A 22949-nucleotide genomic window follows, 5' to 3' on the forward strand; every position below is an offset into this window, starting at 1 on the left:
AGTGTCTTTTTTAAGGATTAAGGTTTCTGGGTTATTCTCCCTTAAGGTTTGCCTTCTCATATTGGCTAGATTAGAACGCTAAGAAAGAAAGGTATTTTGTCTGTTTTCTTTTTGTAATTAGTTTCTTTAAATTAAAACCTTATTTAAATAGTTTGAGGATGTTACTTTGTACTACACAGGTGTAAAGCTCATAAGTTTTTCCACTCACTGACCTGCTGGAATTCTCTGATTTCTCTCTCTTTATCCAGTAAAAGGTTCATAATGTTCCACTATATCCTTTTGGAAACTCTTAATATTTCATTATGGGAAATATTTACAATTACTTAACACAGTTGTTAGAGTGATAAATCTTTATAATTCTCAAACTGTCATGAAACATTTTTTCCTGATTGGAACTTATTACTATAGTATAAAAATGCCTTTTCCCAGAAGCTCAGAAAATAATTTTAAACATCAAATTTTATTTAGTGCTGCTGAATGCTAAGAGACAGTATGGTATAAAGAGCAACCTTTCTGAGCCTCCTTTTCTTGTCTGTAAAGTAAGGATAATAATTGGCTTTTTATGGCTTTTATGAGAAGAGAGTACTTTAAATCAAGTAGGTGTTCATTGAAGGATAGCTATGACCAGGTAATATTTTGAAAGGTTTAGTTTAAAATGACATCCCTGATGATTGTGCTTTAAGCTAGGAAATCCACCCAAAGTATACCGAACTTTCAAAGGAGACGTAATTATTGTATGAGTCCTTCTCAGAGATCATTATTACTTCAGTCTTCTGTATGTTCCTAATATTTTGGGTTGGCCAAAATGTTTGCTTTTTTTTTCTGTAAGATGTCTCTAGAAGCAGTTAGTTATTTTTAACCTCATTCAAAACAGTTTTGATAGATTGTATTGACAGCTGTCATATCAGCATGCATTTAAAAAAACTTAAAGTTAGCAAATTTTTGTTTAGCCATTTTAATATTGAAGATGAAGGAAAATAAGCAACATTTTCACTGTACGATGCTTTATTATTACAACAAAGGTAAAAATGCAACTGAAACACAAAAAAGATTTGTGCAGTGTATGAAGAAGATGCTGTGACTGATCCAACATCTCAAAAGTGGTCTGCTAAGTTTCGTGCTGGAGATTTCTCACTGGATGATGCTCCACAGTTGGGTCTACCAGTTGAAGTTGATAGTGATCAAATTGAGACATTGATTGAGAATAGTCAATGTTCTCCAACATGGGAAATAGCCAACATACTCAAAATATCCAAATCAATAAAGTTATTGGTGAAAATGAAAAATGTGTCTTATTTTACAGAAAAAAACTCAATGGACTTTTTAACCAACCCAATATTTCTTATAAAGGGAAATCTTTTCCAAGGGATGAAAACCTAGATATAAAGTTTGACAGGAACTTTTAGGAAGTTCTAAATTCATTTCTTGGGAGAAGAAAAGAGAAGATGCTCTGGCTTAGTTAAAGGAGTTTCGGGAATGATCTCTTTGGACTTAGTGTGGAGTTCTAAAGTTGCTTTTTACCTCCATTTTTCCTTGAATCAACTAAAGGGATGAAGACCATGTCAGATGCAGTCCCTACAGCAAAGTTCTTGACAAAAAAATTGATGCTTCTTTTATATTAGTTGGTTAATTCAAGAACTTCTATGCCATGCCTTAAATGAGAATTCTTAAATTATTTAAATAACAACATTTTAGATACATATATAAAACATTAAACAAAAAGGAGGAAAGAAGTCTTAGAAGTAGATTTCTTCCATTTAAATATGTATGACAGGAATTTAAAAACCATAAAAGCGTGAAAAAGTATGATTTGCTGTTGTTATATTTCCACCTCCTACATACTAGAGTATAAAATTATTGAGGATAGATACATCTTGTTTTTCTAATCATCTGTAACACCTAGCATAATGACAAACTGAATATAATACCAATAAACTGAATATAATACCTTGATATAATACCTAGCATAATGATAAAATATGATCTTTGGGGATTTGAGAACAAAAACAGCTCATTTTGGAGCTTTGGTTCTCTGCTTTTTTTCATTTTGGTGAAAGAAATACTTTTTATTGTTACTTTGCAACTATAAACATAAGTATGGTTTAATAGAATTCTGAATCACTGATTTGGTGTATTAGAATTTTAAGGAATTAATTGTTTTTAAAATACACTCTTGTTTTATTTTTTTAGAGTCTTTTAGAGAAAAACTAAATTCACTTAAAATATTTTATTAACAATAACATCTTAAATTATGTGAAAAGCAGCATATAGTTAAAGAGTTTACTTGAGTATATATTTTTCCTGTGTTTAGTTTGTAATTGTGAAATATTTATGTTTTATTAAGAAATCCCCTCAGACTGAAAGTTGCACCGACAGTGGAGCAGAAAACGAAGGCAGTTGTCACAGTGATCAGATGAGCAATGATTTCTCCAATGATGATGGTGTTGATGAAGGCATCTGCCTTGAGAGCAACAGTGGAACTGAAAAGATTTCAAAACCTGGTCTTGAAAAGGTAGCCATTACAGTGTGTGGTGTTTAGTTGAAAGAGAGAATAAAGTATCTCTGGGCTAGTGTATACAATTATGTAGCTGTGTGACTGATAAAGTTCTTTTTAAAAGGAGTTTAATTTTTGAAAATTAAGACTTTTTAAGACATTCTTTTTTATGCATTTATGTGATTATAATTAAACTTAGGAGAAACTACTTACAGGTGGGAGCATTAATTTTTGGGAGGCTGAACTGCGATTATGTAGACAAGGTGGGTGATGGTGTGGAAAGGGCCCTAGTAATCAGGACGTCGGCCCTTAAAGTTGCAGCAAGCCTCTACAACTCAGATATCTCGTATCTTAGAGTTTTCTCATACAGCAAAATAAAACATTAAATCTTTTGATTTTTAAAATTCTGGCTGTGGAATCCTTTATGAAATAGTTAATAATAGAACTGATTTTTTTATTTTTTTGTTTGTTTGTTTGTTTATGTCCCGCCACACTGTGGTGAGGTGGTTCCTTCCCCCTGTCTGTGATTATAAAGCTTCTCTCCAGCTAGTGTTCAGTTGGTTATTCAGGATGATTTCTCTACAATTAATTGTAATTCCAGATTGGTCCTGGGAGGAGGTTAGTCTAGTTTCCACCTACTCCTCCGCCATCTTGGGCCTCACTCAGAACTGATCTTTTCAAGGCAGGGGAAAGACAAAGCCCTCAGTCCGCTTCCTCCTCCCCTGGCCCCCAGTCCCATGACAGCCCTAGGGCACTTAAAAAATGTTATAGTTCCATGAATTATAATTTTAAAACTACAAAGCTGGATAATCTCCAGGATAGAACCTTTTTTTGTCACTGTGTCAATGATTTTTAACATTTTATCAAACCATTTCTTCCACATTCATATAACCTGCTTTAATGAAGTGAGAATTACAGAGCAGATATCTTGAACACAGTGTGAATGTGAGTAACTAGCATGAAAACTGATCACTAGCTCAATCTTAGAGTCATATTACATATACAGGTTTTTTGGCAATATTTGAGAATGAGGTTTTCAAGTACATAAATCTATTTTTAGCCCAAGACCAAAATTACCTATTTCTTTCAGGGCGGATAGATGAGTGTGAATTGCTATGAAATGAATAATGTGGGGATATATTATAACTTAGTATAAGGAACGTTACATTCAAGGAATGGGTTGGCACACTGACTTAAGAGCAAAATCCAACCCTGTGCCTGGTTTTCTGCATAGACAATTACAGTTTTTTTCCATTGGCTTATTAAAGTGGGTAGGTCTTCCCTTACGACATTGAGTAATATAGTGAGAGAGGACATTCTAGCACTGTTCCGAGGCTCACGAGCAGTGTGTTCAGTCTCTCATCTTTAATTATGATGTTTGTTATAGGTGTCTTATGGATGTTCTTTATCAAGTTGAGGAAGTTTCCCTATTCTCAATTTGTAGATAGTTTTTATCACAAATGAATACTGGATTTTGTGAAATACTGTTTCTGGGTCAGTTGATATGAGCATGTAATTTTCCTTCTTCAGTCTGCATTTCATAGATCAGTGAGTTTCAGCCAGTGTGCCATGGTGCACTGAAGTGCCACAAGAATTTTTAAAACGTGTAATACCTGATTATTTAGCCAGGGGCACTGATTTCTTTTCCCTGAGATTGTCAAATAAAAAATGACAACAGCTTAAACAATAGCCATCTGGTGTGAATGGATCAAAACTATACCTTTTTTTGTCAGATTGACAAAAATCATATTTTTTGGTGTGCCACAGAATTTTAGTAATTAGTTTATGTGTGCCATGAGATGAAAAGGTTGAAAATTGCTTGCATAGATGGCTTTTCTAATGTTGACCCAGTTTTGCATACCTGAAATATCACATCAGTAGATCACCGTATCACAGATATTACATAAATACATTAGATGTTGCAAATTATTCTATCCCTCATCTCCTTTGTAAATGAAGTATAATTTTATTTGAATCAAAAACAGTTATTTGGGATTTATTGATCTTGACCATTCATATTAGATTAGCCTTATATTTGACACATGCTTTTCAAATTTTAGACTATTACTTTCTTTTTTTACATCAATAAGTAAATTATATTTCAGATGTGCATAGTTCCAGAGGATGTAGCATAATTAAAATGTGAAGGGATACAGTGAATAAAACTTGTGAAACTTGCAGTGTATACATTTATGTGGTGACTTGCCATTTTAATTATCTTTGAGGAGGGTTAATCTACAGTAAATATATAGGATAACTAACATGTTACTTTACTATGTATTAATAAAGACTAGGAAATATACAAATAAAGGATTTTGTGTTTTTCCTCTTCTTGAGCTACCTTTATTTTTTTCCCTTAGAATTCCTTGATCTATGAGCTCTTCTCCGTTATGGTTCATTCGGGGAGCGCTGCTGGTGGTCATTATTATGCTTGTATAAAGTCATTCAGTGACGATCAGTGGTACAGCTTCAATGATCAACATGTCAGCAGGGTAAGGAGGGGATTTTAAAGATTATTATTCTAAAAGACAAGATCAGGATGTTTCTATCAATATCAGGGTTTATTGAAATGGGAGACTGAATATGACCAGTGAAGCATTTTAAGACACATACCAAATCAGACTTTTTGTTCTTACTTTTAGTAAATTTCCTGCTTTGTTTATTGATGTTATTTCTTGGTTTTGTTTTGTTTGGGGCTCGCTGAGTGTTTCCAGAGATAGACTCCCAATTTTCTTCTTGTCCTGAGCCTTCATATGGCCATTTAGAAGCATTAGAACTGATTGGCCACTAGCAGCCACTGATTATGGTTAAATTTTGTGAGTTGGTATCTGTATGGTCCATTTAACTGAGGTTAAAAATTGGGTTACATATAGCCATAAAGGTAACGGTGTTACAGATTTTACCAAAAAGTAAATAATGTACCAACTTTTCAGATAACACAAGAAGACATTAAGAAAACACATGGTGGATCTTCAGGAAGCAGAGGGTATTACTCCAGTGCTTTTGCAAGGTAAATAACTTCATAATTTCCAGTGTTTATAAATTAATGATAGGTTCTCAGCATTTTTTTATCATTAAAAAGGTTTAACCTAGAGGTTGGCAAACTGTAACCCATAGGTCAAGTCGAGTCTACTTCTAGTTTTGGGAAATAAAGTTTTATTGAAACACCAGCATACTCATTTGTTTAAATGTGTGCTGATCTTACTGCACTACAACAGCAGAGTTAGGTAATTGCAGCCCAGATCATACTTTTACTATCTGATCCTTTCCAGAAAAAATTTGTTGAGTCCTTACTTAACTATAGTAATCATTCTAGGACACAGGTTCTTTTGAAAACTATACTGTTACCAAGAGGTGGTATGGAATCTTCTCATAAATGTATCAGTAAAAGCAAAGTAGATTTTTTTCCTAGAATGTTTTAAATGTGAACCTCTTTGAGAACAGTTTCATGATTTTCTAATTGTTTAAAACAAAAAATATTTTAAATAAATATTTGATGCTAGGAAATGGAATCTTCCCAATCTACTTTTTGTCCCCATTAATCATATTTGTACTTCCACCAGCTCCACGAATGCATATATGCTGATATATAGACTGAAGGATCCAGCAAGAAATGCAAGTATGTTAACATATAGTAATTTGATTTTAATCTGTAGTATAAACTAATTTCTTTTGCAAGTTTTGCAAACCCAGGTAACCACTTTTAACTGATAGGATAATTAAGTTTTTTTATGCATGGAAGAATTAATTATAAAAACTGTTAAGAGAATATCAACTGGTAAAAATCCTTGGGCTAAAATTAGCTATTTTCTAGTACATTAAGAGACAGAACTTACTCTACATTGAATAAACCAGATCCTCATTTGCAGTAAGATTGTACTGTGTGCAGTTTAGTGATGATAACCTCCAGGCCTGTGTAGCAGTCGGAACTCACCAAGTGCATGTCCTAGACCCAGTTATTTAACTTCTCTAAGTCTTACTTTCCATGTCTGTGAAGTAGGAATACTTAGTGTTTTATAAGGTTGTTTTAAAAAATGAGGTAACATTTTAAGCATTTAGCATCATGTCTGGTACATAGTAAAAACTCAGATTTAGCTATTATTGTTTTCCTCTGTTATACTCTTTTTGGGTATTTAGAATCTAAATGTTTTGAAATGGGGACCGCAGATGGAATAAAATTCCCAGTTAGCACTCAAATGTTCTTAGGAGCTAGAGTTATAAATACCTTTGCTGTTTGCTTAAAAAGCAAGTAAGGTTTTACAAGTCTAGTATGCCTCCTTTATTATGTCTTAATTTTATTAAGAATTCCCCCCAAATAATCTTGTATACAAAACATGTGAGATTGTCTTTTTTTTTTGTAATTATTTTAAAAATTGCAGTTCCTGACTAAAGCTAACTTGCTAACTCTGACTAAAGCAGTATTGCAAATAGAGGTGTGCGTTTGTGCATGTACATAGTTATAAACACAGATGGTGTTTACTTATATTCTTTTCATAATTAAAATAATATTTTCACTGTCACTGATTTTAACATGTTCTTTATTTAGAAACTACCATGCTATGAGTAAATCTATTTTAAGCAATGTGTTTTATTTACATTTTTGTAAACTCCATCAGATTGTGAATTCACTTGGTGCAAGACTTAGGACTTACTCATCTTTTCACCAAAAGTATAGTTCAGGGTCAGTCATATAGTGGTTTATCAATAATTTACTATAGAATTAATGAAAAGAAAGGCAATTATAATAAGTCATTTTAGAACAAAGATTTTAGAGTAGGAGTAGTCATTTGATATAACCCAAAAAGTAACTCATCCACTGTCATAGCTACCCAGAGGCAGAGCCAGGATTATAGTTCATATGTCCTCTTTAGCATCCAGCATTCCAGATTATTTCCAGTAGAGCAAAAACTCAGCTTTCTTTTTATTCACTGCCCTGGCTGTAGGTCTGTGCTGAAGCACCAGAGGGCGCTCTGTGTATGACATGGAATATTTTTAGAATTAGAATTAGAGTGCGCTTCTAAAAGTAGATTTTTACCTTTCACAGAGGCATGATTTTTAAATGTATATTAAATTTATATTAAGTTCTCATTTAATAATAATCATTGGCTTTATTAAATGGTATCATAATCTCATAATGTCACTTTTAATACTTTGAGTTCCATATGAAATTCTTTTATTAGAAGGCAGCTTAAAGACTGCTTTGAGAACAAAGACAGGATAATTATATTAGGGAATAATAAATAAGTAGCATTTGTAGTAGTAGCAATAGCAACAGCATTTATTACATTTTATTATACACTGGGTGATAACTGGTGGGGTAGGTGCTGGTAATAAGCTGAAGAAACCATAGTCTGGAGAAGTAAAACTGGTCCATGGTCACATAATTTTATGGCGGTAATACAATTTGAAGTCAGAAATTGTTTTATTTACAAGTTTCAGAGAAATGTTTTTATTCTAAAAATAGTAATCTACGTAGAGTTGTCCTGGAGCCAGGAGCTATTATGGGTAAATATATGTCTTTTAAAAATATGAGACCTAATCATGTATTATTATTAACTACCTTTTTACCCTTGTCTGGAAGAAGCTCATGTTTCAAATCAAGAGATTTACATAATTGAGATATATTTTGATGAGAACTATAGTAGAATTATGTACAATGGGAACATAGTAGAACAAAATAAAATACAGGAAGCTCAATTTCAGTAACAGTCTTACCCTGTTTTTATTATTAATAGAATTTCTAGAAGTAGATGAATATCCAGAACATATTAAAAAATTGGTGCAAAGAGAGAGAGAACTGGAAGAACAAGAAAAGAGGCAACGAGAAATCGAGCGCAACACATGCAAGGTTAGATTTCATAATTTAACTTTTAATTAAAAAGTGCTATTGAAGTCTGCTTAACTGCAGTTCTCACAGCTCACTGACAGGGTTGGCTCTGTAGGTGGTTACACAGTCATGACCACTAACCATTGTAGCCAACCACACTGCTGAGCTAAGACAGGGTTTCAGAGTATGCATTAAAGAACACTAACGTGCGGTAATGCTCAGTGCTGGTGCAGTTACAGTAAGATGAACATTGTCATACTCTGCTACAAAAAGATTAAATTAAAACTTTTCTGCATAGATATTGAGTAGAATTTATCAAGAGCCTTACGCAAATTCATATTATTTTATATATAATTCTCTTAAGGAAATATTACCTAGTGAGATAATTACAGATGCTATAAAATTTTGACCACAGAGACATTCATCACAGTATTTTCCAAACTCAAGAAAAATTGGAAACAACCTAAATTATATTAGTAGGGGAATGATTATATAAATTATGATAAATGCTCAAAAAGAAAGATATACATGTTAAAAATGATGCTCTTAAATTTCTTAATGACATGAAATACAATCACTATCAATTATAAGTAAGAAAAAGACACCAGAGAGAATGGTTCCAATTATGTTTTTAAAACATACAGTATTTTGACTATTAGGAAAAAAATTCTGTCTGTAAAAGAATTAAGCTCCGACTTGTGACCTGCTGTGAGTTGATGATGATATTTTACAATTTCTAGATAAAATTGTTCTGTTTGCATCCTGTGAAACAAGTAATGATGGAAAATAAGTTGGAGGTTCATAAGGATAAGACATTAAAGGAAGCAGTAGAAATGGCTTACAAGGTATGTTTAATTGCACTGTTAGCATTTAATTATTGATATCTTAGATAATGGTATTAACATGTTTTCCAAAGTTTTTTTATTATAGTCAGTAATAATATAAGCACTTGCAATAATGTTGATAGCTCATTTAAGTCATATCTTTTTTAAAATGTAGGTTATACCTCTTTTTTGAAACATACTAAGTTGGTTTTGAGAAATTTCTCAAAAATATTTACTTATTCTTTACATGCATCTAACAGATACGTATTGAGTGCCTACCATATGAGACGTTGGAGGCACTAGAGTGCACAGGACAACATAAGGTGTTAGAGATACCAGAGTGAGCAGGCATGCTCACTGCCCTCACTGAGTTTATAATCCATTGGGGCAAAAGACAGATAAAACATATTAAACATCAAAATTTGCAAATATTTTATTGTTTAGATGCTATAAAGTAAATCAGGAGTATATTGAGATTATTTATTCTGAAACTTTCACCATGAGAAGGAGACAGCTATGCAAAAATTCAGGGAAGAATATTTTAACTAGAGGTAGCAGTGTGTATCAAGACTGAGGTGAGGGAGTGCATAGCATGATCAAGAAAGGGAAAAAAAGGAACATTAGGTTTTGATTGTCTTGAATGAGAATAGACAAGCATAAAATGAAATTACAGACTTTTCAATGATAGAAGTTTGCATTTTTAAGAACAATGCAAAGTCATTAGTGGGTTTTGAAAGGCAAATAGAAAGGGAAGTATTCTTTAACCAGATTATTCTAAATATTGTCTGTGATACTTGGCAAATTAAAATTTTATGTCCTTTTCTATAAACATTAATATCATTTGACTGAAATTAAGCAGTCATTACCTAGAGAAAAAATTATATACCAGACTGTTACTTACAATTGTATTAGAACCAATGTGAGAAATAGAAATAGTACACATGATAGCTGACATTGTTTCTCAAAATGTGATTCATACAACTTGCACCAGAATTGCATTCCTATTAAAAAAAAAAAAACTAATTCCTGCAAATAACTCTGAATTTCTGTGTTTGTGCTTGGAAATATGCATTTTAAACAATTACCTCAGGTGATTTTTAAGCACATTGAAGTTTGAGATCCACTTTTTATTAGGTGCCTGGCCCTTCATAGAAGTCAGTATTGAAAATTTATATTATGTGATTTAATTAATGTCATCGTTCCTCACTAAACTGAAAGCACTTACAAGGGTGAAGAGTGTTCTGGTTTTGCTCATGATTTCATTTTCAGTACTTTTGCCAGGCATATAGGAGAGTCAGAATTATATGGTAATGTGAGTAAGTCAATGAACAAGCAATAAAATGGGTGGATGGATGGCTCTGGATTGACCCTATTAAAGTAAAAATCCTTTAAACATACAGACATCATTTCAAGATCATAGTGAAACCAAATTAGACTAAAATGGAGAATATGTCTTTACTAAACAATTTTACACAGCAAGGTCAATGAGTGATAGCAGTAGGGTAGTTTGTATTCCATCAGTTTTTAAGGCATGAAGAAAAAAATATTGTCTTAAAAGTAGGAAGTAAAAGTTTCTGAATATAAAGAATCAAACAAACAGAACAGAGGAATAATCAACCTTATGTGCCAAAAATAGAGCTGATCTTTGGGGATGAGAGTGAGGTTGAGTAGAGGTCAGTGGGGACACACACCTTTTTCTTTGAAGTAATGAGGTGTCTGTGCTTCTCCAGGAGGTTCTTTCCAACTTAAGAGATGTTGCATCCAGGTATGCTATCTACTAGTGATATGGAATAGAGGGAAATTTTATGATAGGAATTCCTGTGCCCTGAGCTTTACGTATTCTGTAGGCTAATATTGAAGGGGATAGTCCAACAAGGAATGGGGCAGCACTTGGGAGGCAGGGAAGCTATAGACTTTATGGTAGCTTTCTGACGTGTGCTGTCCTCCTGTACTTAAAGATGGTTACTAGGTACATGAGTTATCGATTCTTGTCCAAACTGGATTAAGAAAACAAAAGATGTTTATTCTAGTTGATAGTTTTCCCCTTGTTTCCAGCTTAGTGATTATAGAGCAGTAATTTATAATACATTGATTTTGAGTCCATCTAAAGTTTAGAATATTAACTTTTTAAAATACAGTTGTCTTTAAAATATGTTAGTGCATAGGTTGTATGATTTGATGGATAATGAAATGTGGTTATTTAAAAGTAGCATTTAAGTTATGTCCTTAACTTTAATGTCCTTGAGTTTCGATGTAAATTGTAAACATGGGTGTGTTTGTTAGGGCCTACTAAGAGATGCTATAAAAGAGAACTCTAAATGTGAGTGCAGTTACACATCAGGATAAAACATTCTATATTTATCCTTGGGGGCCATTTTCTTTTAGATGATGGATTTGGAAGAGGTAATACCCATGGATTGTTGTCGCCTTGTTAAATATGATGAGTTTCATGATTATCTTGAACGATCATATGAAGGAGAAGAAGATACACCAATGGGACTTCTACTAGGTGGAGTCAAGTCAACATACATGTTTGATCTGCTGTTGGAGACTAGGAAACCCGACCAAGTTTTTCAGTCCTATAAACCTGGGGGTAAGGAATGTCAGTGTTTTGTATAGTAGTGCACTTAACATTTTTATAAAGGTTTTGTTTTAGAAACACATTTAATTTTTATATGTTCTTAAAATAGTTTTGATAATATCAAGCTTGGAATTAAATTCTAGATTACTTTTAAAGAGGTACATGCAAAATTTAAACAACAGTGTTCAGTGGGATTTTTCTTCAGTATTGAGTAATCCTTCCCCTCCCGCCCCCATTTATAAGAAGACCCTGCACCACAAAACACATATTCCCATAAAGCCTTAGAAGTAGAGTCTGTTTCTCAGGATCCCTTTGAAAAAATGGTTTCATAACTCATTGCTGTCAACCTTTTAAATTTTTCTTCCTCCTCCCCATTTCTGTGGGTTCCAGGGACTTCAGCCTTTTTTGTTTCTATTAAATCTGTCACATTTTTCAGTGTGTGAAGGTATTTTTTTCTTTGAGACTGGTCTGAAAAGCAAAACACCATGCCTGTAGCTTTACCCAAAGTCATCCTTTAAGGTGGTTACATGTCCAAAATTTTCTAGTAATCATTATATTTAAACTACAACAAATAGGGCAAAATCAAAATGTTTAAAATGTTTTTACCAAATTCTTACTGTTATTGTGTTGACCTTAATTCCCTTGTGTTGGTTGTTTACCAGAAGTCAGGTTTATGTTCTCTACTTTAATTCGTAAAAGCTGAATATACAAGAATTCTTCTAGCCTTTCAAGTTGTGTTCCTCTGTGGCTCCTCTGCGCACCTCCCCTCCTTTTTTTAATTAAGACTCCTCTGTCCGAAGTGGATTAAGTGTGGTATTCTTTCAGGGCTTCTTCAGTCAGACTCTGCCTTATCTGCAAAGGGTTCCTTTGGAGCCTTTCCTTGCAGATTATTTTTGAGCCTGGATAATAAAAATTATGATCAAAGAATAACATGAGTGAGCAATAAAACTATTTTTTAAGAGATCTCCAAACGTGAGTGTGAATTGTATAACTTATAAACAAGGCCTTGAATGATTTAATAAAGATTATTCAAAAGCAAGTACAGCTGCTATGTCCCCTTTACTATTTGTTTTATATTAAATAGTAAAGTTATATAAACTAAATACAAATAGCTATTTGTATTTAATGTTGTGTTTTAGGCATGTATTTTGGAACTTTGGAAATATATTTTTAATATGCTTAATAAATCTGAGAGTGGCATTATGTTTTATAAGGAAACAAAGCATATATTTTTATTTTTTGTTATTTTTATTTGTTTTAATTATATTTTATTGATTATGCTGTTATAGTTATCCCAATTTTTCCCTTTTGCCCCTATCAACGCTGTACCCCCCCCATTCCCTTAGTCAGTCCCCACACCATTGTTCATGCTCATGGGTCATGCATAGGTTCTTTGGCTACTCCACTACCTACGCTGTGTTTTACATCTCCATGGCTATTCTGTAACTACCTATTTGTACTTTTCAGTCCCCTGACCTCTTCACCCATTCTCCCACATCCCTTCCCATCTGGCAACCATCAAAATGCTCTCCATATCCATGATTCTCTGTTCTTCTTGTTTGCCTAGTTTGTTTTTTAGATTCAGTTGTTGATAGATATGTATTTGTGCCATTTTATGGTTCATAGTTTTGATTCTCTTCTTCTTAAATCCCTTTCACATTTCATATAATAATGGTTTGATCATGATGAACTTCTTTAGTTTTTTTCTTGTGTGGGTAGCTCTTTATCTTTTGATTTGAAATGATACTTTTGCTGGGTAGAGCAATCTTGGCTATATGTCTCTGCTTTTCATGACCTTGAATATTTCTTGCCAATCCATTCTTGCCTGCAAAGTTTCTTCTGAGAAATCAGCTGACAGCCCTATGGGAACTCCCCTATAGGTAACTAACTGCTTTTAAGACTTTTGTTGCTTTAAGATTCTCACCTTATCTTTAACCTTTAGCATTTTAATTATGATATCTTGGTGTGGGCCTCTTAGCATCCGTCTTGTTTGGGACTCTGTGCTTTCTGGTTTGCATGTCTGTGTTCTTCACCAAATTAGGGAATTTTCTTTCATTATTTTTTCAAATAGATTTCTAATTTCTTGCTCTTTTTCTTCTTGTTCTGGCACCCCAATGATGAGAAGGTTGGATTGCTTGCATCACCTTGATGCTCCAGAGGCTGCTTACACTATCCTTGTTTTTTTGGATTCCTTTTCCTTCTTGTTGGTCTGTTTGGTTGTTTTTTGCTTCCTTGTGTTCCAAATCATTGATTTGATTCTTGGCTCCATCCACTCTACTGTTTCCCTGTAAACTGTCCTGTATTTTAATTAGTGCATCCTTTGTTTCTGACTGTATCTTTTTATGCTTTGAAGTCCTCATTAAGTTCCTGGAGCATCCTTATAACCAGTATTTTTAGCTCTATCTGATAAGTTGCTTATCTCCATTTTGTTTAGTTTTTTTTTTTTTCCAGAGTTTTGATCTATTCTTTCATTTGGGCCACGTTTCTTTTTCTCATTTTGGCAGCTGCCCTGTGTTTGTTTCTATGTGTTAGGCAGAGCTGCTTTGACTCCATGTCTTAGTAGTATGGCCTAATGTAGTAAGTGTCCTATAGGGTCCAGTGGCACAGCCTCCCCTGTCACCCAGGCTGGGTACTGGAGGTGTGCTCTTCGTGTGGGCTAGGTACACCCTCTTCTTGTAGTTGCTTGATTGCTGTTGGCAGGTCAATGGGAGGGATTTACCCAGGCCAGTCAGCTGCAAAGACTGGCTATGAACACTGACCACCAATCTCTGCAAAGTTTCTGTTCAGGAGCAGGATGGTGGTGCCCCAGTGTGGTCTGTAGCTGTCTTCTGGGTGCACAGGCTCTGGGATCTCCAAGGTATTGCAGGCTAAGGTCATCACCCCCCATGTGTTTTGCCCAGTGCCACCCTGCCTGAGTTTTAAAGCGGTCTGAGATGGCTGCTACTGGTGCTGGGCTTGGAGATTCCCAGGTGAAGTCAAGCTGTGAATCTAGGCTGGTTGCTACTGGGGCTGGGCCTGGGGCTCCTTAGCAAGTGGTATAGGGGGGGCTCTGGGCTCCCTGAGGCTGATTGTTGCTTGTTTGAGAGGGTTTAGGAAGTTGTGAAGCATGAAGCAAGACCAGCCATTCCTATGAAAAAGCCACTTGCATTTGGTGGGACAGAGCCTCAAGGGATCTTCAGGGCAGGGCAAACAGTGTTAGCCAGGTTGATGCAGTCTCAAATATGGCATTGGCCAGCTGGCTTTGTGGCTCTGTGCAGGAGAGTTCAGAAAAGGGATATTACTGAATGTCTCCCAGTCTGGAAGAAAGCTGTCCCAGCTCTCACTTTGATGCCAGACACTTTGCTTTCTTCCTGTACACCACTGGTACTTCTCAAGTTGCTACCCTGGCGCTGTAGTTCAGAGGGAGTGAGTCTGATTAAGTTTGTATGTGGTTTCTTTAAGAGGAGCTGCTTGGGACTCTAGAAATTTCTTCCACTGACTCAATCCCTGCTGGCTTTTGCAGCCAGAAGTTATGGGGACTTATCTTCCTAGCACTGGGACTTTGAGCTGGGGGACCTGGTGTGGGGCTGGGACTCCTTGCTTCCAAGATATCCCTCCTGAACTTTTACCGACCGCATGTGGATTTGGGACCAGCCCATTCCTATGTCTCTGCCCCTCCTACCAGTCTGGATGCATGTGATTTCTTGAATTCTGTAATTGTCAGACTTCCATTCAGCTCAATTTCTGACAGTTCTGAGTGATGGTTGTTCTGTATTTTAGTTGTAATTTTGATGTTTGTGTGAAGAGGCTAGCCAGTTTACCTATGCCACCATCTTAACCAAAAGTCTCAAACCATGTATTTTTAAAAATTACATTTTGACTTTTGTCATCTTTTTAAAGTGATCTAGAACTTTTTTATTAGGCTCATATTCATATCTTTATATATGTTTGTAATGTGACAAATTATGCAAGTTACAACATGTTAAAGCATGTGTTACATCTACCATTTTAATAACTAGTAAAAAATGTTATCTTTGCCATCTATAGAAACATATTAATGCATTTACTTATGTGCAGTACATCTTTAAAATTAACCTCCAGTTACATTTTCATTGTTTTCAAATGTGACAGAAGTGATGGTGAAAGTTCACATTGTCGATCTAAAGGCAGAATCTGTAGCTGCTCCTGTCACTGTTCGTGCTTACTTAAATCAAACCGTTACAGAGTTCAAACAGCTCATTTCAAAGGTAAGTTTTAAAATTGGTCAATGAATGTTTTTGAGTGCCTGCTCTGTACAAAGCGCTGTGTGATAGTTATGAGTAAGATATCAGAATCAGTATTTACTTTTAGAAGTCAGTATTTATAGCTCGAGGCAACTGTAGGTAGTCGAAGAACACTTGAGGAGAAGAAACAGATCGGCCAAAGTGTTGAGGTAAGAAAGTGGGAGACATGTATAAAACAGTGATGTGTTTGGCTGGATCATTGTAAACAGGCCTGGAAATATATGTTCAGTTATTTCATGGAGGGTTTTTAAATTACTTGTTTCAATTAAATTACTTTAATTACAGGCTATTCATTTACCTGCTGAAACAATGAGAATAGTGCTGGAACGCTGCTACAATGATTTGCGTCTTCTCACTGTGCCCAGTAAGACCCTGAAAGCTGAAGGATTTTTTAGGAGTAACAAGGTATCTCTTATTCTTTCATTACTATTTTCTGGTAATAACAAATGAAATTAAGTTTAACATTATAAATCCAGCCTCTAGAGCTATCCACCTTTTAGATTCTCCCAATAATTACCTTTCTTTGTAGTCAGGTCAGATCAGGCTTCTTTCTGTCCTCTGAATCAGTCTTCCTGGTTCTCCTCTCTGCCTTGTTCACAAGCTACTCCCACCTGCAGTGTTCCTTGCCATCTCCCTACATTTTTTTTTCCAAGCCCCAGATTACTCCTGCCTCTTTGGTGAAGCCTTCATGACAGTTTTTATCCACTATGGTTATATTCTCTGCATTTTATTCATTTTTGAGCTTCTCCCATAATGTACTACTGCATGGTGAAAGTGAGAGGCATGCCTAGTATAGAGAAAATTATCGTAGTGGCTTTACTCAACATTATTTTCTTCACATACCCTTTTAGCTGTTAGAAAAGAGAACATTCATGTTGATGTTTTTGTTTCATCTCTTGATATAATTATGTGTTTCATTATTTATCATTTTTTCTATGTGTTTGTTTCTAACATCGTTGGTTTAGTCTGGATGAGTTTCACTCAGAAGTTGCCTTGTTTGTCGTCTTTCATTTATCGTCTTTTCCAGTCTTACTCATCTTTGTCTCTTATCTCATTTAACCATTTTTAGTATTGTTTATTATAAATCCAATGTGTAATTTTCATTTATCTCTATTTTCCTCTAGTACTTTTGTGTGGTGTATGTGTGTGTAACATTAAAATCTCTAATCCACATGATACTGGTTTAGGATAAGGAGTGGGAGAGATTTGTTTTTAAATGGTTAGCTGTTAGTCCTGATGTGTAACATTTATTGAATAATAGTTATATTTTATGCAAAACTCAGAATGGTATTTATAATTGCCAAATTTGTATATATGCATTTCATTTTTTAAACTTTATTTTGGAAAATTTCAAGCATATACAGAAATAGAGAAAATAGTGTAATGAACCCCTGTGTACTTATCACCCAGCTTCTGTAATTACCAACTCCTGTTTCATCTGTATTTAACCACCTACTTCCCTGGATTACTTGAAAAACATCCCCAGCATCATATCATTTCATCTATAAGGAATCTGAATATATATCTCTAAAAGATGAGAAGTTTTTTTAAAAGTATAATTATAATTGCATTATTACACCTAAAAAATTAAGAGAAATGCCTTAATACCAACCAGTAACTGTTAGTCAGTGTTCAAATTCGCTGATTACCTTATAAATTTTTATTTCCCTAATAGGATTGATTTGTCTGTTCAAATCAGGATCCAAACAAAGGTCATAATATCTCTCTAAAGTTTATTTTAATCTAAAGATTCTTCTTCATGTTTAATTTGCTATAGAATCAAATCATTTGTCCATTAGATTTTTTTCTATAATCTGGATTTTGGTGTTGCATCCCCAAGATGTCTGTAGTCATGTTAAGCTTTGATTTCCTGAAAAGCAGGATGTATATACAGAAATTTTCTGAATAATGGGCAACCCAGTAAATAAGATACCTGCTTGTGTTTGTTCCATCTGCCTTAGCACTGTTTTATGACTAATTATAAAGATGTATGAAAATAAAAAGTATTTTGTGTGGTTTCCAAAAACAATACATGTGTCCTTTAGAAACGTTGTCCTCCAAAAATTTATAACTTACGCACTCTCTGGTATTGATGTGATATTATCCTTATGATGATGAGAATGTCACTAAAATTAATGATGCAATATAACCCTCTGCCTTACTATTTAGGTGTTTGTTGAAAGTTCTGAGACTTTGGATTACCAGATGGCCTTTACAGACTCTCATTTGTGGAAACTCCTGGATCGGCATGCAAATACAATCAGATTATTTGTTTTGTTACCTGAACAATCCCCAGGATCGTACTCCAAAAGGACAGCATACCAGAAAGCTGGGGGTGATTCTGGTAATGTGGATGATGATTGTGAAAGAGTTAAAGGACCTGTGGGGAGCCTAAAGTCAGTGGAAGCTATTCTGGAAGAAAGCACTGAGAAACTCAAAAGCTTGTCACTACAGCAACAGCAAGATGGAGATAATGGGGACAGCAGCAAAAGTACTGAGACAAGTGACTTTGAAAATATTGAATCACCTCTCAATGAGAGAGACTCTTCAGCATCAGTGGAAAATAGAGAACTTGAACAGCATATTCAGACTTCTGATCCTGAAAATTTTCAGTCTGAAGAACGATCAGACTCAGATGTGAATAATGACAGGAGTACAAGTTCAGTGGACAGTGATATTCTTAGCTCCAGTCATAGCAGTGACACTTTGTGCAATGCAGATAACGCTCAGATCCCTTTGGCTAATGGACTTGACTCTCATAGCATCACGAGTAGTAGAAGAACTAAAGCAAATGAAGGAAAAAAAGAGACATGGGATACAGCAGAAGAAGACTCTGGAACTGATAGTGAATATGATGAGAGTGGCAAGAGTAGGGGAGAAATACAGTACATGTATTTCAAAGCAGAACCGTATGCTGCAGATGAAGGTTCTGGGGAAGGACATAAATGTATGTACTTAAAAAGAAAAAACTCCTTGAAACAGCATCAATTTATTCTCAGGTTATTTAAATTTTAGTTAAAAGAATCAGCTAAGAATTAGGTACTTTGTTCTAAGACCACCTGTACCATCCTGGATTATAAGACTATTTTCTATTGCCTTACCTTTAATTTTTGATGCAGTTATAGTGAACAGTATTCTTAGACCTGTGACAGTAATGATGTCACAATTCTAGTGAGATAAGTTATTTTTTCAAAAAAGTGTTTTGCCCTGGCTGGTGTGGCTCAGTGGATTGAGCGCAGGCTTGCAAACTGGCTCAAATAGGTTACATAATTTGCCTGAGGTTACAAAGGGAGTAGGTCACACTACTGGGATCAGACTCATGTTTTCTGATTGCATGCCTAGTATGAATTCTTCCACCCCATTACTACCACCACTATTCCTTACTTCCCTCACATTATACTAAAAGAAAATTAGCCAGTTGCTACTGTGTTTTCTTGTCATTCTCAACCCTTTAAGAGCATTGAAGAAATTAAAATTAAAAGTAGCTCCTCTTTAGGGAAAGGTTAGAAATTTTTTTTAGTGGTTTGTTTTTAAAATTTGTATGATAGTCTCAACCTTAAGCATTATAGTCTGAAGAATCTTATTTCCATCTTAGAATGGCTAATGAAATCTTAAAAGGGAATGCTGGCCATTTTAACCTTTTTGGAAATTCATAGTGGGCTGATTTATTAGCATTCATTGAAATAATAAATATTTATGTAGTCTTTCAGAAGCCACACAAGTTTGTTTGAAATGAAAAAGAGAAAACTGGAAAATGCCTTTTCATGTTTAGAAAACTGGCTTAGAGATAGGGAAGTAGGAATGGTAGCCAGCTGTTTCAGAAGTCTGCAGTAAGTCTGCTTTATCACAGTTCCCTAGTGATCTAAGGTGCCTGCGAAACATGGATAATGAGTAATAACCATAGGTTCTTTGTCAAAGTGTTGAAATGGCAAGGTAAAATAGCTACAAAGAATTTGGAAACTGAATAGTGACATTCTTTGTACTCTGTAGGCAATTCATTTAGGTAATAACCAAACTACTTTCAAAAGAATGATATTTAAGCTATCTGTTACAATCCAGGAATTGTTTCAGTGAGTAATTATATACCTTTCTCTAAAAATACTGTTCTAATTGGACCTAGTTGTAGTCTGTAGGCACTTGGGTATAAACAGGAAAGTAAAGGTAATAAAAATGTAGTGCATTTGCACAGAAACTTCTTTGTATAATTTTAGTTACCATTTTATTCAAGAAATACATAAAAGAAAGGAAAGAAAAAGGAAAACCCTGAAGACAGTTGCACTGTGAAGGGACTGAACTCTTCAGTTTGAAGAGGTAGATAAGAAAACTGATATGATGGTAAACTCTAAAACTACGAAATAATTATAGCCAGTCAGTTACACTAACACTTTTTATCAGGGCTGTCTATGTTAGTCATTTTATATGAATTCACCCACAAACACATTTTGGAGTATAAATACTATTATCTCCATTTTATAATAGAGGTATTTGGAGTACAGATAGCACAACTAGAGGCTTGTTTTTTTAAAGCTGGAATATTAATATTTAGGGCACTCCTTAATGCTTAGAAGTGGGGATTTAAAAAGTTTATTACCCTGTTTATCTTTTCGTCTAATTGGTACTTGTGACATTTCCTATAGTGAATCAGTATTTAATAATTAGGAAAACAGTAAATGAACATTAAATTGAAAAAGTCCACTCAGAAAAATGCATCCCCCAGATTGCAGTGACCTGAAAACATTAACCAGCAGTCATATTAGGGTCTCATTTTTGACCTTCGATATATTTCACAGAAAAACAGGGACTGCAGGGAGACCATGGGCCTGTGGCAGTGCCTCAGCTATTGCAGTCTGCACTGCCTGTTAAAGAGAAAGAGACAAGTGAGCGTTTTGCTGTTCACTAGAATATAAAGACCAGAATAAATAGAAATATTTCAGAAGTACACTCATGAGTGGCTCATATAATAAAGGACAAAAGATTAAAATAATAAGCATTAGAAAAAAATAAAGGTCATCAAAGGTAACATTAAAATGCCCGGAAAACCCAAACTGAACTTTGGAGGAGGTGGGAGTTTCTGATCCACTGAGATGTTTCTGTTACAGTCCAGTCATATCTCTATATGCTAGTCGTGACATTTTTCTCCTAGTAGAAATCCCAGAACTACCTTTCCTAGTAAAATTTGAGACAGTTGCTATATATTACCTGGCACTGTGCAAAAAGCACAATAACTGTACTACCTCATTGAATTCACTGCAATGCTATGAGGTAGTACTGTTATTACCTCCATCTTTTGAATGAAAAAATACAAGTACAGAGGCTGGCAGCTTGCTCCATGTTTAAGGAAGCAGAAGAGCTAGGGTTGGAACCCAGCCAGTGCCCACATTTTACTATGCGCAACTACAGATCTATGTATTTGAAAAGTCTGCCTGGGAGTTTATTTTTTAAGTCAGAAGCCTAAATAAATAAATAAGCACTCAAATATCTCAACATTTAAAGCTGTCAGATGATACCTATCATGTATTCAGTTTCTGTATTCTTTGTCCCTCTAATGTTGTATATTTGCTAAAAGGCAAGTAACTAAAGGGGGGGGCTTTTCCCTGCTTCCAGTAGAGTAACATGTTGATGATCTGTTTTGTACTCTAAGAGGTTTCTTTTACAGTTTTGTTTCTGTTTTGATTTCTTTATGCTTAGGGTTGATGGTGCATGTTGATAAAAGAATTACTCTGGCTGCTTTCAAACAACATTTAGAGCCCTTTGTTGGAGTTTTGTCCTCTCACTTCAAGGTCTTTCGAGTGTATGCCAGCAATCAAGAGTTTGAGAGCGTCCGACTGAATGAGACACTTTCATCATTTTCAGATGACAATAAGGTTGATTAAAATAATTTTGAATAACTGTGTCTTTTAAATGTTAGGTACTAGAACATCTTGCACTACATCCAAGTAAGGTGGAATTGATTCCCTAAAAGTGTAATTTTTCTTTGATGTTTAGTGGTTGTTTTTGTTGTTTTCATGCATCTAACAAACATTTGTTAAATGTTAACTGTGTCAGTTACTGTTCTAGGTGCTGGGTAATCGAGGGTAAAAGATACTCCTGTTCTCCAAGAGCCCATTATGTAGAGAATTTTGGAAAACAAGCTAAACAATGGGTGATAATGGGTTGTTTGTTCTGCTGAGAAAGTACATCTAAAAAATGTTTTTAATTTATAGATTACAATTAGACTGGGGAGAGCACTTAAAAAAGGAGAATACAGAGTTAAAGTGTACCAGCTTCTAGTCAATGAACAAGAGGTAAGTAATGCACTTAAGAGCAAGATACAGTCACTTTTGGCAGTTATTAAAAACATACGATGCAGACATTTTGTTATTAATCACTTCTTTTTACCTCTCTAAGCCACATGTCAGCATACTTTTTCTAGCATATCTTTTAGTTGTTCAGGCCATGCTGCCTCTTTGTAACTACTCAGTGCTGCCAGTGTAGCATGAAAGCAGGCATTGACAATACAGAAAACCAATGGGAGTGGCTGTTTCTCACCAATATTTTATTTATAAAACAGGCATGGGATGAATGTAGCTCTCAGGTCATTTTTTATCATGCCCCTGCTTAGAAGTGTAGCTGTAAATGCTGGAGCGAGGCAAAAATTTCCTGCTTTTAAAAGGGGATTTGTGTCTGCTTATTTTCTGGAAATGATTGTATAATGCTGCAGGTGGGTAACAGTTGACCTGTAGGGTATATTGGTTCTTTTTGTGTTCAGAGTATCATTTTCGTATTTAACAGGCATTTTTCTAGTGTTTACCATGTGCTCAAAGTGCTCATAAGTATTAACTCCTTTGATCCTCATTAATTAACTCTGTGACTACTATTTATTATTCCAGTTTTATAGATGAAGAAACTGAGGCTCAGAAGTTGAGTATTATTATTATTTTGTGATATTATTCACAAAATGTTTATAATATCTTATTGGGGA

At 34.8% G+C, this 22949-nt stretch overlaps 1 protein-coding gene and 1 long non-coding RNA gene across 3 annotated transcripts in view; one reads left to right on the forward strand and one right to left on the reverse strand.

Annotated features, from left to right (window-relative positions):
- The window catches only part of USP47 (ubiquitin specific peptidase 47), a 107435-nt gene that overhangs the window by 75101 nt on the left and 9385 nt on the right, over window positions 1-22949 (forward strand). For both annotated transcript variants that reach the window (XM_028515548.1, XM_028515547.2), the window contains 12 exons: window positions 2345-2512; window positions 4855-4986; window positions 5428-5504; window positions 6058-6113; window positions 8230-8342; window positions 9062-9166; window positions 11531-11738; window positions 15837-15952; window positions 16274-16393; window positions 18158-18935; window positions 21677-21852; window positions 22192-22272. In XM_028515548.1, coding sequence (XP_028371349.1) covers window positions 2345-2512; window positions 4855-4986; window positions 5428-5504; window positions 6058-6113; window positions 8230-8342; window positions 9062-9166; window positions 11531-11738; window positions 15837-15952; window positions 16274-16393; window positions 18158-18935; window positions 21677-21852; window positions 22192-22272 — 2130 coding nt within the window. The remainder of the gene's footprint in view (window positions 1-2344; window positions 2513-4854; window positions 4987-5427; window positions 5505-6057; window positions 6114-8229; window positions 8343-9061; window positions 9167-11530; window positions 11739-15836; window positions 15953-16273; window positions 16394-18157; window positions 18936-21676; window positions 21853-22191; window positions 22273-22949) is intronic.
- LOC118501293 lies at window positions 954-22352 on the reverse strand. Its single transcript, XR_004903917.1, has 4 exons — window positions 22340-22352; window positions 21460-21467; window positions 2644-2656; window positions 954-1341 (listed from the first exon to the last, which is right to left on the reverse strand). It is a non-coding gene; the product is annotated as an uncharacterized LOC118501293 (long non-coding RNA).

The sequence above is a fragment of the Phyllostomus discolor genome, chromosome 6 (assembly GCF_004126475.2).
Source record: "Phyllostomus discolor isolate MPI-MPIP mPhyDis1 chromosome 6, mPhyDis1.pri.v3, whole genome shotgun sequence".
Lineage (NCBI taxonomy): Eukaryota > Metazoa > Chordata > Mammalia > Chiroptera > Phyllostomidae > Phyllostomus > Phyllostomus discolor.